Source organism: Arachis ipaensis, chromosome B1 (genome assembly GCF_059453495.1).
Source record: "Arachis ipaensis isolate K30076 ecotype BB chromosome B1, ASM5945349v1, whole genome shotgun sequence".
NCBI lineage: Eukaryota > Viridiplantae > Streptophyta > Magnoliopsida > Fabales > Fabaceae > Arachis > Arachis ipaensis.
In genome coordinates, this window is record NC_142436.1 from 151,914,954 (window position 1) to 151,933,778 (window position 18,825).

The following is an 18,825-nucleotide window of genomic DNA, read 5'->3' on the forward strand; positions in this document are numbered from 1 at the left end:
GAGGTGTGCATATCTCGCCACAAAGCGGCGATAATAACCAGTAAGCTTGAGAAAACCTCTCAGCTATTTCAAATTAGTTGGCTTTGGCCATTCAACAATGGTTGTAATCTTTGAAGCATCAACTTGCACTCCTTCGCTGCTCACCACATGCCTAAATACTCAACTTGACATTGGCAGAAAATACACTTGAACAGTTTAGCAACGAAACGATGTTGCTGTAGCATAGCTAAAGCTGTCCACAAGTGTTGAAGGTGTTCCTCTTTAGACCGGCTATAAACAATTATGTCATTGAAAAACACTGCCACAAACTTCCGAAGGTAGGGGCAGAATACTTTATTCATGGTGGCTTGGAATGTGGAAGGAGCATTTGTTAGCCTGAAGGACATCACCATAAACTCATAGTGCCTGAGATGTGTGTGAAAAGTCGTCTTTGGAATGTCCCTCTCATTGACTCTAATCTGATGATAGCCAGAACGTAAATCAATTTTAGAGAAATATTTAGCACCACAGAGTTCATCAAGAATCTCATCAATGTTTGGTATTGGAAACTTATCTTTAATGGTGACCGCATTAAGTGCATGATAATCTACACAAAATCACTAACTACCATCCTTCTTGCGCACCAATAAGACCAGACTAGAAAAAGCACTCTAACTCTCTATTATAACACCGGCTTGCAACATTTCTTCCACCAAATTCTCAATTTCCTCTTTCTGGTATTGCAGATAACGGTAAGGGTGGACATCAACTGGGTTAGCCCCTTGTTGGAGGTGGATACGATGCTCTATCTCCCTTGGTGGCGGCAATTCAGTAGGTTCCTTGAATACTTCCTGAAATTCTTCCAATAATTGCTGCACTTGTTGATCTTGTTGTGTGATTTGGAGGGTTCCAAGACCTTCAGGTGAAGAAAAGAGACGATGACATCTGCTGAAACCATCTTATTGAGAGTTCTGCTTCTAATGGCCCCTAGGTGGAATAAACGTTCTCCTTGCAACTTAACAGCCACCTCCTCTACCATAAATTCCATTGTCAAATTTAGGTAATTCATGGTGACATCTCCCAACTGCATTAGCCATTATGCCCCCCCAATACTATGTCTGTCCCTTTTATGTCTAGAATAAATGCCTCCAACTTAAAACCGAATCCTTGCATCTGCAGCGGCACTGAGCTACGCATTGAAACACAGCTAATGTACTCAACATTACCTACATACACATTTAACTGAGGTACTTGGGTGATTGGTAAGCCAACCTTCTTTGCTGTGGTTGCTTTCATGAAATTGTGAGTACTACCACTGTCTACTAACACCATCACTGGACTCCCCTTATAGGTTCCTGCAATACGTATTGTCTCCGGGTGGTACACTCCTACCATCGCGTTAAAACTAATCTCCACCACATCCTCATCAATCGGGTTAACACCCTGGTTGTTCAATTCCTCTTCAATGTTGTTGGGCTCGTTGGGTACCCCACGGAGAAGCTCTTCCATCTCTTCGCCCCCAACCAGCAACAAATATGAAGACTTACATTTGTTCCCAATTGAGTACTTCTCATCACAGTAATAACACATCCCTTTGTCGCATCGCTGCTTGATTTCTGCGGTTGTGAGGCGCCGATGATTGGAACTACCTCCCCTTTACGGTGTATTAGAAGACCCCTTCTCTTGCACTAAGGGTCTCATCATTACTAGAGCTAGTGTTGACGCCGAAGAGCGTATGAATGAAGGCCGCACAAAGTTGGGTGTTGCTGTACTCCCAGTACTAGTTCGTTGGCTGTGGGGTCGAAAATTGAGGGTGGTCGCTTGGAATTTTTGCTCGTGGAGTTTGGCCAAGGACACGACCTCCACATATGATTTGGGCTTGGCGAGCGTGAGCTCACACTTGAGCGTGTCGTTCAATCCCGCAACAAAGAGTGAAATTAACCAATCCTTTGCCAATCCAGTTACTTGATTTGAGAGATCCTCAAATTGTACTTGATATTCCGCCACCGTCGTCTGTTGCCGGTGTTCTTTCAGTGTCTCTTTGGGTTCGTGAAAAATATTGTGACCAAATCGGGTGTTCAGTGCCTCCAAGAATTCCTCCCACACGTAAGTAATGCCATTGTTCACGCACAAACGATACCACGTATAAGCTGGGCCCGAGAGATAGAATGACAACAACCTTACCCGCCACGCCTCCGGTACTGCATACAGCTCAAAATACTCCCGCGCCGGAAAGTCCACTCCTCTACACCGTCGCCATAAAAAATTGGTAGTTTAGCTTGGACTCCCTTGGGCCACTGCGATGGGTGAACACCCAGCGTGGAATCAGCAAATTCGAGGTTCTCACCTCGATCTGGAATAACTTGCTTGAACTTCAAGTTTTCCTTAAGCAACTTCTCAACACTCTTGATCGATGTCTCTACCGACCCAATTCTACTTTGGGTATCACTAATCTGAGCAATGGTTTCAAGTTGACCTCTCTGAAGGGATGCAATTTCAGAGCGATGTTATTGGTAGGCATCATCTAAGCGAGATAATGGAGTTCTAGGTTCCATTTCAGAAATCTCTCAAGGAGAGCACCAAAAATGTTAAAACACATTAAGTAATTATATAAATGATGTAGAAATTAGAAATGAAGAAAGTGAAGATTGTATATGAATGAAGAAATTCAATAACAAAGACATCCAAAATCACCCTGCTTCGAGTCCAGGGAGAATGACTCCACAATACCCTCAAGTAAATCATCTCTGCCCACTCTCTCTTCCCTTTTATATTTTATTCCCCTAAATTCTAACTAACTTCTCTACCCCACTCTTTTATTGTATCACTTTAGGAATTTATTCCAACTATCAATTCAATTGATTATAAAATCTGTCAACACAATTCATGTATTTGTAATGGTTTTACTATAATAATAATTTTCATTACTTGTAGTTGTCGAGTAAAGACTAGAGAGAGAGAGAGAGCAACCAGGGGAAAGATGAGAGTAGAAAAAAATATATATAGAAAGCACTATTTTCGGTTTATATTTTGAATAATTTAATATAAGAGTATAAGAATAAGATAATTGCTAGTTGCAGGCATTGTAGATGGTGTTGAAACTAAATGCAATCGGCTCGCTTTGTCCTGCATGCTACTCTGAAAAACAGAGAAGTAGAAGAGAAAAAAGGAGATGATCAATGGTCTTATCAAGTTCCTACCGCTTATGTGGTTGGTATACAGAGAATGGGCCCTACGCTTCCAACTTTAAGTTTCTCAATCATTCCCATTTTCAACTAAGTGGAGAGAACTAAGATTTGATTAACTTCCTAAATCCTAACCACGTTCCATTCCTCATTTGACAAATCGCCACAAGTTTGTAACAATCTCTCTTAATCATTTTTTCTTTTGTTGCACTTACTCATCAATCACTTAAGACCAATTCTATGATGCTTATTAATTATTGTCTAACTTTTACCTAACTTACTTTTTATGGTAAATTTTAAATTTTTTAAAATATTTTATTTTTATATTTTTTAAATTAAATATTAATTTTTAATCCTTTGTAATAAATAGACACCACTTTTTAGATACCATAAATTTTTTTTTTTGGTGACTAGATACCATAACATTTACCATCACTTAATACCTGCTGCGTATAGCATTATTAACTAGACAAAAGCAAAGCCATCATTATTTCGGTATCTAAAGTGTTGATTAATACCTGCATGTGACATTAGCCTAATCAACTTACTTATGTTAAACCAGCTCTCTCTAATTTAATGAACTTCTCCAAAATGCTCAGGCTAAAAAATGCTCTAAATTATTAATCTTTTATATCTTACTTCTCTATTTATTCCTAAAATAATCACACACAAATATATGTACATTATCTTAACCTTTTTTTTAATTACAACTTTCTCTAAATAAGGTAACACTATAATGAGCCAAGTGATTGAGGTTTAGGGTTTATTAAGGTAACACTATAAAAGTGTTTATAATACCTTGCATGCGACATTTGCCTAACAATCAACTTACTTATGTTGAACTAACTCTCTCTAAATTAATGAACTTCTCCAAAATGCTCATCCTAAAACATTTTCTAAATAATTAATCTTTTATATCTTACTCTTTGTTTTTTTTTTTGTTTTTTTTGTTTCCCACGGTATTCCTTATCCGACAAATTAATGACTAATCTGTTACGGATTGGAGCTCCATTTAGGGGTTTGTCAATGACCAATAGATTGCTTTATGCACAAGGCGGGAGATTCGAACCTCCGTCACTTGTATAAACGGACTAGTGAGCTAACCATTAGATCAACCAAACATGGTTTTTATATCTTACTCTATTTCTTTTTTTTGGGCACCAATATAACGGGCCAAGTGATTGAGGCGGAAGCCCAAAATTCTGGGCTGACACTGAATAAGAGGATTTGGAAGTTACTTCAGATTCAAGTCCAAAAACTAGTTGAGAGTTGAGATTTTGCGGCCCAAGAAGGAACGAGAGTTTTGAGCCCAAGACCAAAAAAAAAAAGGAGTAGCATTCACTGTAACAAGAGGGTTACAGTTACACACAAGCTTGAATCTTGCTGAATCGGAAGCTGGGAAGGTGTGAAGAATGGCTTACATGAGCATGGGGGAAGCTCATAGAAGGATCACGGAGTACCTCAACCGTTTCTCCGACGCCGTGTCGTCCCAAGACGGTGCTTCGTTGAAGTCACTCTTCGCCGTCTCGTCCGACTCCCATTTCCTTCTCTCCCTCGCCGACGCCCTCAACATCTTCCACGACGCCCCAAGGCTCCTCAAGAACTCCGACAACTACGGCCAGTACTCTGACATCATCCTCCCTCTCTTCCGCTGCCTCCAGAGCTACCGTCAATCGAATTTGCTCGAAGCCTACACCGCCTTTGAAAAAGCCGCCAAGTAACCCTTCCTTACCTATTCCCTTTATTTCTTCATTCGAATTTTTATCTCGTAATCTTTATTGGTGTGTGTTTCAGTGCGTTTATACAGGAGTTTCGAAATTGGGAATCTGCTTGGGCTATGGAGGCTTTATATGCCATTGTTTATGATATTAGGGTTCTTGCCGAGAAGGTATCGATTTACATTTCATTCTTTTTCTTCTTTTTTCAAATATTCTGGAAGTTTTCTGTGAGGTTTTGTGCTATTCTAGGCGGATAGAGAGTTAGCTTCGAATGGGAAATCCCCGGAGAAATTGAAAGGAGCTGGTTCCTTCCTTATGAAAGTATTTGGTGTTCTTGCGGTAAGTATTCTTCTACATATCGGTTACTGTTATATATATATATGTGTGTGTGTGTGTGTGAGTGAGCAAGGGGGAATCATTGCACTCCTTTATTGGCTTGCTTGCAATAACAGGGAAAAGGTTCTAAGCGTGTTGGGGCACTATATGTAACTTGCCAGTTGTTCAAGATTTACTTTAAGGTATTTATGGTTACCTAATGCTTCCACTCCTTTTTTTTCCATCTAATCTCTTGATAGTTGATACACAATGCTGGTCCGAATCTAGAGCATCTGGATTTTATCAAATGCATGATATCTTTACTGGGGTCACAAAGAAAGGTTCTGGCCAAGATTAAACTAACTGAACATTTAGGAATTGTGGGGCCACTTTGTAATAGTTACTATAACTGTAATCCATGTAGACCATTTCACGAACACATCGAAATACTTCCACCTGCGTTATAAATTTGTTTACATTTTTTGCTTGGAGAAAACATTATACCATAGTTATATAGCCTGAAACATCACCATAAGTAAAATTCATACCGGGTTTGTCCAATTGAACAGTGTTTCATGTTGTACCGTGCTTCATATTATTGACATCTTTGTGTTAATTTATAACTTGAATTTTTCTTCTATGAATGGTTTTGTAGTTGGGTACAGTTCATCTTTGCCGTAGTGTGATACGAAGTATTGAAACTGCACGCATATTTGACTTTGAGGAATTTCCTAAGAGAGACAAGGTTAGAGTTGGATTACTTTATGTATGCATCTTCTCTATATGCATATACAATATATTCTCTAGATGATTTATATTTTTAATGTGTTTCAGGTTACTTACATGTACTATACTGGTCGTCTTGAAGTTTTCAATGAAAATTTTCCTGCAGTAAGTAATCCACATTCGGTTAAAATTATTTACAGTGTCTGTGTTGTGATACCTTCTGCAATGTTTGTTGGCTTTGTAGTTTTCTGCAATTTACCTCTGATGTATGTAGTTTTTAGTTGATGCTAACTTTCAATAAACATTTCTGTAAGCTTGCAATATGTTAGCTAAAATAAATGAATGCTGAAACCTCTTCAATTTCAATGTGCACCTTGACAGGCTGATCATAAATTATCATATGCCTTAGAGCATTGCAACTCACGGAGTGAAGCCAATATAAGGTTTGTTCAGGTGTGCCAACTGTGTACATTGTATTTGAATGAAGTGGGGTTTTAGTAGGTTGTCTAGGATGTGCTTGCAGCCATAAAGCCACTGTAAAGATGCACCTTTATTTAGATGAACAATCCTTAAACATTGGTCTGAGGATGATTGGATAATTGTTTTTGTTTCACACAGGATGATTCTTAAACATCTTATCCCGGTGAAGCTTTCAATAGGCATATTACCTACAAATATGCTTTTGGAGAAGTACAGTCTGCTTGAGGTATGTTAGAACCTTTCATGAACACACTCATGGTAATGGATGTATATTTTTGGTTTCATAACCAAAACAAGAATATAAGGATATAACTGATAATTATTAGTGGAAAGTAGATGAGATGATTGCAATAAATTCGGGTGGCAAATGCAAAATAACTTATAAGTTAGGGTGGTTGAATCAATTATCTTACATTGTAAGTTGTAGCCAATTATACTTAATGACTGCCAAATGGAGAGCTACTTCAGACAGATTAGAACAGAATGAACATATCAAGAAAATTTTGCATGCTGCCCTATTATTAATGTGGTTATTTTGGTATGAAATTGAAAGGTAAATTCAAAAAGAAATCTTTGCAGATTCCTTTGATAGGTCTCATTTATACAAAAGTTTATGTGCCTATGAAGTTTCAATATAAATAACATCCTCTAATGTTGGACAGTACAGTGACATTGTGCAAGCTCTCAGAAGGGGGGATCTTCGGCTTCTTCGGCGTGCACTCCAAGATCATGAGAACAGGTAGGATTGCTCATCCTTGTTTCCTGATAAGGAATTTGACAACAGAGAACAAATAGAAGGAAATGATAATTGTATTTATCACTGAAATTAGTGAAGAGGAATTTAGAAGAAAACTTATGAAAGAAAGGCAAAAAAGAAAGGAAAACACGGAGCACTCTGGAGCAGCTTTACTCTCCCAATTCCAACCAATATTCAGCTTACCTCCTTAACTCTCACATCCCTACAAATATCCCTATCCCCCCTTAACGGTTTTATGCACTCACATGCAATCATCACATTCCTCACACTCTGTCCAGCTTAGCTATCAGTTAGAGACCCCCTCAGCCACCACGGCGTTAGTCATATTTCTAACACTACCTGAAATACTCTTGAATCTCCTTCTTTTGTAAACTTTAATTCCATTAGGAGCTCTGTCCCTAACAGAATTGTTCCAAATTTGTTCTAGACCCTAGAGACAATAATTTGGTTCACATATTTTGTAGGTTCTTGAGATCAGGCGTATATCTTGTCCTAGAGAAGTTGGAACTTCAAGTATACCAGAGATTAGTAAAGAAGATGTAAGTATCCATATTCACCTTTGTATCTCCATTTCACTGTATATGTGTGTTGATAGATGATTCTGATATTTACTTGAATCACTGATTTCAAATGGCAGTTACATTATTCAAAAGCAGAAGGACCCAAGCAAAGCCCATCAGGTGAAGTTGGATGTTATTGTTAAAGCATTGAAATGGCTTGAAATTGACATGGATGTTGAAGAGGTGATCTCTTTAAATTCTTCTTCTTTCCTTTCCTACTTCTGCTTATCTCTTTCAAAATTAAACAAATCAAATAAATAACATTTTCAGAGTTTTTTTGAAAAGAAAAAAATAATAATAAATATTTGATGCTTTGCAGGTAGAGTGTATAATGGCCATTCTGATATATAAGAATCTCATGAAGGGTTATTTTGCCCATAAAAGCAAAGTGGTTGTATTGAGCAAGCAAGACCCTTTCCCCAAGCTGAATGGAAAACCGGTCAACTCCTAGGATAGGGAGAAGAAAAGTCATGGTGACGGATGATAGCGTAATTTTCCATAGGATTGTAGCCGAAAGTTCCTTTTATTGGATTTTGGAAAATTCCCAAACGTGTACTAGTGCATTAAAATATATTGTGGTATATGATTAGTTATTTTATAGTAGTGGCTTTAAGGCCAGTTTATTCGTTGTTGTTGTACCCATAAAATAACTCGATTTTGATAGGTATAAATGAAGTTATTAAAGCACTTCGGGTAAATTGCGTTGAAGCAAAAATTAATCTTTACTTAAATTTGTGATTTTTATGGTGCACGAAGATCGTCCAAGGTCCATGAATTATAGGACTCTTAAATAGACTAAGAAGATGAAGAGAAGAAAAACCATGTGGTTGCTAATTAAGTGACTTATAGTGGTTGTGGTAACTTTATCTACTGCTAGGGTCCAGGGATTCGATGGTTTTTGGCATTACAGATATAATTCAATAGAAACAAGAACTTTGTGAGTTGGCCGGACAAGAGAGTAATGAGCTATATTGTCAACTTCAAGCAAAAGTACAACTGGCATAATTCAAACTCCTCTGCATTGATGGCCAAACAGTGAATATTTCATCTCTTGTTCAAAATTAAAATGCTAAGCTGCTAGATGTTACCGTTTTCTTTTTGTTTGTCAGCAATAGATTAGGGATTTTGTAACATCATAGATAAATAGTACTTTCAATAACAGAGTGTGGTTCAAAAACTTTAAGGTACTAGATTCTGGAATTGAGATTATAACTAAAATTCCAGTCTCGAGATATACAATTTTAATCCCTTTAAGAATGGAAACTGAAACTTTAATAACATTTATTTTTAAAAATAACCTCATCTAACACTTTTTAATTTTTATTCTACTCCTTCCACCATCCTTATCTCTCCAACCTTATCTCCATTTTACTCCTAAAACCTCACCTCATTACTACACCTACTCCTACCAAATAAGATATTAAGACATAAGTCAGTCCTGTATATTTTACAACAAACATAATACAATACAGAGATTTAATTTAGTTTCTGTCTCTAAGTCTTAGTCTCTCTCCCGAATGCTGCCTAACTCTTGCTAGATGTTAACGGTTAAGTTATTGAGTAGAAGAAAAAGGCATTTCGGCTGTACAGAGTGACCCACTTGGAAGATTGATGTGTTGAGTATTTCTCCCGTGATAAGTTCGCCACAAATATGCACATGCCCAGTCAGATTCTGCTGTTAATATCACTATCCTTTCTTATGTCTTCATTTGCCATTACGTGGCTCTTTCTCCCACGTTGATTTTCAGTATAGAAGAATTTACTCATCACAATTGCCAGTACCTCACTCATTCAGAGTCACACACAACCAAGAGATATCACATGTTAGGAGAACAAAACTTGAGTACTCAGTACACAGCTAGAAGGACATAGCGGTTCTCATTGTAAATGAAGGTTGCTTTTGAAGAAGAAACGGGATAATATTCTCGCATATAGTCCCATATTCCTTGTGAACGGGGTAGAGGCATGTTATATACATACACTTCAACATTTATATCCTCCACATACGCTACAAATGAAGAGCAGAATATCCTATTCAATAAAAGATGTGATCATGATCTTTTCCTGTTCATTTGAAAAGGAGAGGATCTTGATCGTTTATTTTTCTTGTTAAATTAATTTTATAACCAATCACACGGTGTGTGTATGTGTTCATTCAATGGGGTAAACAATGAATCTACATAACACCCAAATGCTGAGGGTGGTAGGTAATTATACAAGGCATGAGTCATCACCAAACATAAAAGTTATTGGAAGTGCAATGCCATAAAATGTACTTGATTGCCAAAAACAAACCAGAGTTTATAAAATGCTAGTTTGTTAGTATGGTCATGTAATATAACTGACCTTGAAACACTAAAACTTTGGTATGGACTTTGCACGCAGGAACCTTTTGAGAATGGCCTTTTCCTCATCGATTTGTTTCTTCTCTGCCCGGTCCTTAGGTTTCATTTTTCTTTTCTCTTGCAGCATCCACAGGAGCACTTCACGTTGTTGTTCCTCAAGGAGAGGATTGCGCGCTGCCACAGGCGTCGTGGCAGGGACCAACAGATCGTCGTAATTCCAATCCACTGAAGCTGTGATAGGATCCTTAGGGACTTCAGAACTTGCTCTGCCCTTGTGCAATCTATGTGATTTCCTTCGACGATTCTCCTTCAACTCTCGCAATTGCACTCCGGCGAATATATAAGCTGCCGGGAATACATATCATGTAGCAACAAAGCAGAATGTGATCCATGAACTAAAGCGAGATGTTAGTCATAAAATTAAGGCATCCATCTAAATAATTTTCAGAACATTAACTGTTGCAATGAATTATGCTTATGTTCTTTTATTTGGAACAGGATATAATCTCATGCTAGTTCAACATCATAAAGAGTTAAGGCCAAACTAATATAGGTTGAGAATTTTCCATCACATGATGAATGAAATCATGAAATGAAATCATTAATTTGGCGATCAAGGTTAGGATGAAGCAGGTGCAAGTTGGGGGTAAAATACACATGTAAAAAAAATTGAAGAATGTGACAAAAGTTGTCTTTGTCAATATATCAAACACATGCAAGGCATGAAAGCATAAGAAGGTAACGAATTCGTGAGTGAGAATATATGAGAAGCTAAGTAAGCATGGGTTATAATATACGGCAGTAAAAGGATGAAATAGAATGTAATTAAGAAAAAGAAGAAATTAAGAAACCTCCAAGGGCGAAATTGAAGAGAAGGAGAAGGCGCCAAACAACCTTGCAGCGCCTCATGAGCAATGTAGTAACTTCCTGTGGCTGTTGCTCACTCATCTTCTCTTCTGTCTCACAAATCACAATCAATCAAACCCCAAAACAATGCTCCAATCACATTCTTTACTTTGCTCAACTATTCATCTTTTCTGTCTCTCAAGTTAAAATCTCTGAAATCTATAAATAGGATGCCCAATAAATAAGGTGGCAGAAACTTTGGGTTACTTTTCCAATTAGATTTGATCCACTTAGAAACATTTCTACAATACAATTGTTTGTTAAACCTAATTATTATTACGGAAATGTTTGGTAACTAAAGAAAATCAGCCAAAAACAGCCATAACTTACCTTACTTAGCATTTATTAATTGTTGTGACAATTAATAAATGCTGAATAAGGTAAGTTCTCACTGTTTTTTTTGTTTCCCTAACATTATTATTATTATTGCAGTCCAAGGGATTTGATACAAAACTCACTTTTTAGTATAAGTTCTGAAATTCACTTGCTTGGATTTTCATCACTTTTCATTTGGAATTACTTTTCCCATTCAACTCAACAATATTGAATGATTTTTTCTCTTTTCAGTTTTCACTCAACAATATCATTTAAATATTCCTTGGTTAAATAAAAGAGATTCATCTTTCTTTCACCGAGTATTAGAGTTCGATTTTTGTTTAAATATTAAAATTTTAAATTAGTTATATTATCTATCAAAGTGTCTCCAAGTCAGACATATTTAAAAATAAACATAATTAGTTATACAAGTGATTCAAAAATAAAAAAGTAAACATATTTTTTTTTCTTTTTATATTTTGCAATTTTGGTCCCACTAGGTACATTGAAGGAAACATTGGTCCCTAGTCATGGGTGATAAACTAATAATAGATACAGCTCAACGGTTCCAACTTCCAAGCTAGTGAGGCTTTCTATGATTGGATGAAATTTTTAATTTTTTTTAAATATTATTTACACATTAAAATTAACTATTAAAATTATATATTTTGTCTATAACTACACATATTATATAACTTATTTTTAATATATATTTTATATTTTAATATATATTTTATACTAATAATTTATTTTGGTAACTAATTTTAGCGTATACATAATATAGCCGTTATTTAAACTTGAATGCGCGGGACAGTAAATTAATGACAATATATAATAAATATTAAAAATTGTTATGTTTTGTAGAAATAAATTAAATGTGTAAATTAAAGTTAAATTTAAAAAGTGTTTTATTTAAAATAATTTGTACTACAAAAGATTTCAATGTTGGAGTTGTACAAAATGACATTTTTATTTGGTAGTTTGATTTTTGCATTTATTTTAGTTGATAGACTTAGTCTTCTTATGTGGCGCTCGTCCTCTTTTTTTTATTGGTTGTTGTTAGAGTTGTTGCTTTCTTCTTTTTGTCGTAGGTTCTTATGAATTGTTGAGTTGGATACACTTTCTATTGTATTGTTTGTTCCATCTTTGCATGTATATTCTTCTTCCGAAGATGTGTCTTGAATTTATATGGTTTTCTTTCTCCTTAATCTCTTAATGGGGTGGTGCTTCAATGTTATTACTTTTCTTGAGGGTCATCAGATTTAAAGTTCTAAACCTAAAATAAGTATTGGGTTAGTAACTAATAATTTGATAAATGGGATTATGAAAAGTATATATAGAGTTACCTTATTGTTGGATATTGTGGTGTTTGATTACATGTGTCACAAATGTAGTTGTTTCCTTTTTTATATGCTTTCTTCTGATACTTTTTGGTATTTAACATAATTCAATCCAAATTTGTCATCAATTTCGTTTATAGTTGCTAAAATTGTAAAGATCTTTTTCTATTCCAATATTCAATTTATGTTATCATTAGGTATATGGTATTTGAGTAAATATGAATGTATGATGCATGTTGTGAGTTTTTTTTGTCATACCTGATCATCAGATTCTCATTGCATGGCCATTAAATCTTGGATAGTTATTCGATTTCTAATCATTCTGCTATGAAAGAATGATGCTCTATTGAGTAAGTTTGAGATGTGTAGTTCAGAAATAAATTTCTTGTGCTAAATTTGATATTATTTGAAGGAATATTGATAAGAGACTTATATAAATAGTTTAAATAGTATGAAATTTGAATACTTGTAACGTAAAATTTATTTTGATTAATAATATTATTATGACATTTGTAATATGAATGTTTATTACCTTTAGTGAGTTATTTATAGAAATTAATAAATTAATTGTTGGGGTTATAAATTTATTGTATTGTTTATAACGGTAAGATATAATAAATATAGGAATATGGATTTAATGTGTTTGTAGATTATAAATTTTTTTGTTGATTTGGAAATAATAGTTAATTTGGCAAGAATTGAGTGGTTGGTTCTAAAATTTTGCCAAATAAACGATATTGCTGACATCAACAAGAGAAAAGTGTTGCATGTATAAGGCAAAGTTCGAACTCCCAACACTAACCTAAGTGGACGAGTGAGCTGACCACTCGACCAACTTAAGTTGGTTAACCCTCAAGTGTATGTCTTAACACCAATATAAATAGGAAGAGAAAATTGATAACATCAACATTAGTTTGCACATATATAAATTATTTAAATATGCAAAACTGCATGTGCATGTGCATGTGAAATATATATAACATATAGCTCTATAGAATCATCACTGTCATCATCATAATACAGGGAACCGACTGTGTGTACTGTGTAGCACACGGGAATAAAATTAAACGAGACTCCAAATTAAAGAAGAAGGAATTTGAATAATACTTGAAGGCCTTCCATCTAGCATAATAATAAGCTAATTGAATGTTTATCTAATCATCAAGAGGTTAGGGTTATTACAAGTCATTAATTAATGAAATATGTTGAAGACAAGAGATGGAGATTTGTTGGCCGTAAAAAATTCATTGTCCTTATTCTTCTTCAATAGTTTCCTCATTATCACTAATATTTTTCTAACAAATTAAATAAACTAAACATAATTGATTTCATAACATAAGATAGCATATATAATATCATGTTGCCGTACAAACACAAAACATTCACCTCACAATAGTTAATTATGATGATATCTATATAATTGTGATTAATTAAGATGGCATTGCAATATGATCGAAAACCCTAATTTTTAGAGTAATTCATCCAAGAAGAAGACCATAGGATAAAGCCATGAGAAGGATCGCAGCTTCTTTCTCGTCCTGAGGGAATACTTGATGAACAGCCAAATTCTTGCTTAATAATCTTAATCTCAAATCCTCGAAACAATAATCATTATGATGATGATGATGAGATTGCTTCCCTCTCGCAGCAGCTGCAAGCTTATTGCGCTTCTTTTTCATCAACTCACTACTGCAAGTTTTGGACTTGAGCTGCTTCTCTTTGCTTCTACCAAACTTGTTTACCTCAGCCGCCGCCAGTGTGGTTCCATTTGCTGCCGCAGCAGCCATGGCGGCACGCCTCGCCTTTCTTTGTCGGATACCGCAGGCATTGCAAAGTGACTGCACCAATTCACATAAAATTTCAACATAATTGAGTTAATTAATGAAATGAATTAGTAAATATTGTTACCATGGTACAAAGAGTTTAGGAAAGAAACGAAGAATTATTTAAAAAAATATTATTTTTGTTATTTATATTTCTCATTTTTTATTACAAACTTCTTACCAATATATAGACCAAGAATATACTAAGATTAAACTGGTTATGAAATAATATCCTAATTTTTCTAATTCTCTTTGATATTTTGCTGATTTTGTATTCTAATAGATATTAGGGAAATTAAAGTACCTTGGGGCCTCTTGGTCCACTTCTCCAGAGAGGAGTCTTAGTGGTGTGACAATCAGAGCAAACCCTAACAGTAGGAGCAGTGGTACTGTTGTTGTTGTCATCGTCAGTTCCAATAATAGGAATCTCTTGTTCCTGTTGTTGTTGTTGATGATGATCGGATATCATCATCTTCCGCATCATCCTCATCTTGGAAGGCATCCACTTTGGGATCACTTCTTCTTCTTCTTCTTCTGCTTCCTCTTGTTTCTTATTCTTCCAAATCAGCTTGATGATTCCGCTGCCGTGATTAGGTTTTTCTGAATGATCCCGTGATCCACTACTACAATTAGCATCATCAATCTTCTCATCAACCTAAATTCAAAACAATCAAGACGATCATGATTTCAAAACAAACAGATATCATCAAAGCCACATATATATAGATGGTAAAAACTCAGGTACAGTCGATTCCACGTGAAGTTGATAACTGAGAGTTGTTAGATAATTTGACTGATTTGACTAAATTTTCATCTAACGATTTTTAACTATAAACTTCTTGTAAAATCCCCTGCACTTGAGTTTTCACCTATATAGATAGATAGATACCTTTTGATGAGGTAGGGGGTTGAGGAGGATTGGAAATGAAAGAGAAGAGGGTTGTTGTTGTTGTTGTTGTTGTTGATGGTGAGTAGTAGCGAAGGGGTGCTGGTGTTCTTGGTCATCATCATCATGGCTTAGAGTTAGATCTTGATTGAGATCAAGAAGAGTAGTGGTAGTAGTAGGCATCATGATAGAAGAAGAAGAAGAAGGTATCATGGAGGCATATGCATAAAGAAAGAGAGAGACAAGAAGGGTGCAAGTGATACGTTCTTCCCTTTTGTCCACTAATTAATTATTCATAACATACAAGACCAACAAGAGAGGATACAAGGCTAAAGAAGACCTAATATATATAACAACCATCCTATATTATATATCTAACTTATATCCTCGCCCACAAAAAACACCAATCCTCTTTAATAATAACTAACATGGATATTATTATTACAAGGGCCAACAGGTTGTGATTTATAGTTATTAATTAATTACTATTAATATTTTTAATGGTGTGAGATTATATTTAATAATATATAATTATTCACTTTTTTATTGATTAAATGTTTGTCAGATTTTAATAAAAGTGCTAGTCTTTAGACTTTTTTTATTATTATTAGAAAAAGTATATAGAATCAACTCTAAATCAACCAAAAATAAAACAACTTAATTAATTATAAATATAGTAATTAGTTTTATTTATTTATGATTTAAAATATTGATTATTAAATATTTCACCAGATTCAAATTAGGAGGAGATACATTTAGTACCATTGCAAAACGTGAATCACAGAAACTGATTCAATTAGCTTCCGTCTCTTCACCCTCATTTCCTCTCCAAATGCCTAAAACATAATAAATCAAAAAATAGATTCAGAACCATTCAATTTACAAAGAAAAAAAAACATCCTAATGCTTAGCATACGCACCATCCACGTAGAGATTTTAGATTCACCCAAAGACATTTGGCTGGTTTTTGGCTAATACCCTCTTGGTTTCCTAGCATTGTTGATGTGTAACCATGCAAAGGTGAATTATGGAATTTTTTTTTGCATGAAAATTTCTAGCAAATATTATTTCTAGCTAACATGAAATTCAGACAACATTGCTTCTAAAAAATATAATTTAGGCAACCTAATAACATAATAATGATACACACACACACAAATATATATATATATATACTTTAATTCAGTAAAGATATGTTTTAAAATATTTTTTTTTCTCTTGACTGGTGATACGAATTTAAAATAAATACCCTAAGCACTAAGTTACTCTTTGTTTATTTTAATATTATAAATAACTAGTACTATACGTGAATTTGTAAATAGTATGACAAAAAAAAAATCTAAGAATATCTCTTTCTTTTTTGTTCTCTAAATTATTTTATATAAAAACACATATAAAGGGTGATTAAATAATTAAGCAAAGCATTTGATCATAGGGTATAGTAAGACATTCACGTGAATTGATGAGAGACAAATAAGACTAGTTAAAAGGACAAAATATAAAAAGGAGTGTGTGGAATGCTACTGCGCTGACCCCATACTTATGACAAAACCTTATCTCTACACACACTTTCTTTTTTACCATTGCAATTTGCAAGACACACACACAACATTATTGATTGCACTCTGTATGTATGTGTTGTTTTTTTCACTCATTAACTAACTCTGAGTGTGTATATATATAGTTAATTATTCGAGACTTTCTTTCCATGTATATTTCTTGCTCGAGGTTTTGAGTAAGGTTAATAATAGGTGAAAAAGAAAGAGGTTGCACGACAAGTTGACAACACAACCTTAGCGTTGCCAAAAATCATTCAATGCTGTCTCTGGCAAAAATGGACAGGTTCAATCAGAATTAGAATAATTTTTCTTTACTATAATATAATATAATATGAGCGAGGCGGCCACACCCTAGTTTTATTTTCTTCATTATTTTTCAGGTCTAGACTTATTTATAAGGTAAGCTAAGTGACATTAATTATTCAAGTGCTTAAAATTTGGGTCGGACCAAAATGTAATCATATCGTTTATGCAAAGTTATGCATGCAAGCTTACGCGTAGCATCAATATCTGTTTGGGAGCCACTCAGATAGATAAAGACCTGAAAACGTTTTTTTATAAAGATGTTTTTTAATAATTAAAATTTAACACATATAATCGATTAAATCGTGTTATTTTTGTTAAAATTAGGCTAGATAAATTGATCTGATCGAAAAATGGTGAATCAAATCTTAAATTAGTTTAAATTAATATTATTTTTTATAAAAAATTACTACAATATCCTATTATAGAAAATAACTAAAATACTTCTATTATATATATTAATTTTGAAAATCCTAAATTTTAGTCTTTTATTTTTTTATCGTAGGGTTAGGATTTAGAATTTTTAAAATTAATATATATATATAATAAGAGTATTTCAATCATTCTCTATAATAAGGGTATTGTAGTCATTTTTTATAAAAAAAATATGAATTTAGACTAGTTCAAGATTTGATTCACTATTTTTCAGTTAAATCAATTTGTCTAACCTAATTTTGACAAAAATAACATGATTCAATCGATTATATATGTTAAATTTTAATTACTGAAAAACATCTTTAAAAAAAGACGTTTTAGACGTCTTTATTTGAGTGGCTCCCTATGTGTTTATGTACATACATATATCTTCTCGATCTTCATAATTAAGTAATAAAAAGAGAAAAACATGGCATAATGATTACCTTTACATATATACATTAGAGAAAAATATTAGTCAATATTTAGTTAATATTATAGTTTTATATTATTAAAAATTAAAATTTAAGATAATAATTAAATATTAATTAAAAATAATAAATTTTATTAACCATATAATATTATTTATATTAAATAACACAATCAAACTTGAGTTATATATATATAAGTAGAGTCTACAACTAAAACTGTTTTTAAATATTAGAAAGAATATTACTTTAATTTTGCCAATATTTATTAAGTATTATTAAAGTTTCATAATTACTATAATTAATTATCTACTATAATAATAATATAGTCAATATATATATGTATGTGTGTTGTATACTTGTATTTATATTATAATCGATTAATTTAAGTAAAAAATTAATTATCTTTTAGTTAACATTAATTAATTTTTTTATCATAAGTTTTATACTTTAAATTTAAATTTTAAACTCTAAATTTTAAATATTAAATTTTTCAAAAAGTGACGGTTAATAAAATAATTTTTATAATAAAAAATTAACTAATACTTAACAAACTAACAAATTTATTCTTCATATATACCTAGCTTATTCGACCAACAAAAATAATTTCGTCTGTCGTATATATATGGCTTTAAAATATGTAATAAGGAAATATTAAATCCTAGTTATTTTGTTCTTCAATAAGCGGCAGAAAGGTTATTAAAAAATCCTTAGATACTTTTAGTTACAGATTATAATTCTTGTATCGATCTATCAATTTAATAACAAGTAGTTATTAATGAATAT

The 18,825-nt window shown here is 33.6% G+C and overlaps 3 protein-coding genes and 1 long non-coding RNA gene across 4 annotated transcripts; 1 reads left to right on the top strand and 3 right to left on the bottom strand.

Moving 5' to 3' along the window:
- Nucleotides 1-4,248: 4,248 nt before the first annotated feature.
- Nucleotides 4,249-8,418, top strand: EER5 (proteasome family protein). The gene is made up of 12 exons (XM_016346516.3): nucleotides 4,249-4,881; nucleotides 4,959-5,052; nucleotides 5,132-5,221; nucleotides 5,335-5,400; nucleotides 5,853-5,942; nucleotides 6,032-6,088; nucleotides 6,305-6,366; nucleotides 6,542-6,629; nucleotides 7,066-7,142; nucleotides 7,625-7,699; nucleotides 7,798-7,903; nucleotides 8,040-8,418. Exons 1-12 carry the CDS (start codon nucleotides 4,577-4,579, stop codon nucleotides 8,169-8,171), a joined length of 1,242 nt encoding a protein of 413 aa, XP_016202002.1. The 5' UTR covers nucleotides 4,249-4,576; the 3' UTR covers nucleotides 8,172-8,418.
- Nucleotides 6,960-7,819, bottom strand: LOC148578895 (uncharacterized). The gene is made up of 2 exons (XR_015902643.1): nucleotides 7,718-7,819; nucleotides 6,960-7,165 (listed from the first exon to the last, which is right to left on the bottom strand). It is a non-coding gene; the product is annotated as an uncharacterized LOC148578895 (long non-coding RNA).
- Nucleotides 8,419-9,838: 1,420 nt separating the features above from the next.
- Nucleotides 9,839-11,489, bottom strand: LOC107643003 (uncharacterized). Its single transcript, XM_016346541.3, has 3 exons — nucleotides 11,385-11,489; nucleotides 10,917-11,237; nucleotides 9,839-10,410 (listed from the first exon to the last, which is right to left on the bottom strand). Exons 2-3 carry the CDS (start codon nucleotides 11,011-11,013, stop codon nucleotides 10,076-10,078), a joined length of 432 nt encoding a protein of 143 aa, XP_016202027.1. The 5' UTR covers nucleotides 11,014-11,237; nucleotides 11,385-11,489; the 3' UTR covers nucleotides 9,839-10,075.
- A 2,459-nt stretch (nucleotides 11,490-13,948) lies between these two features.
- Nucleotides 13,949-15,693, bottom strand: LOC107642994 (uncharacterized). Its single transcript, XM_016346524.3, has 3 exons — nucleotides 15,339-15,693; nucleotides 14,754-15,104; nucleotides 13,949-14,464 (listed from the first exon to the last, which is right to left on the bottom strand). The coding sequence occupies exons 1-3, from the start codon at nucleotides 15,546-15,548 to the stop codon at nucleotides 14,105-14,107; spliced, it is 921 nt and encodes a 306-aa protein (XP_016202010.1). The 5' UTR covers nucleotides 15,549-15,693; the 3' UTR covers nucleotides 13,949-14,104.
- Between the last annotated feature and the right edge of the window lie 3,132 nt (nucleotides 15,694-18,825).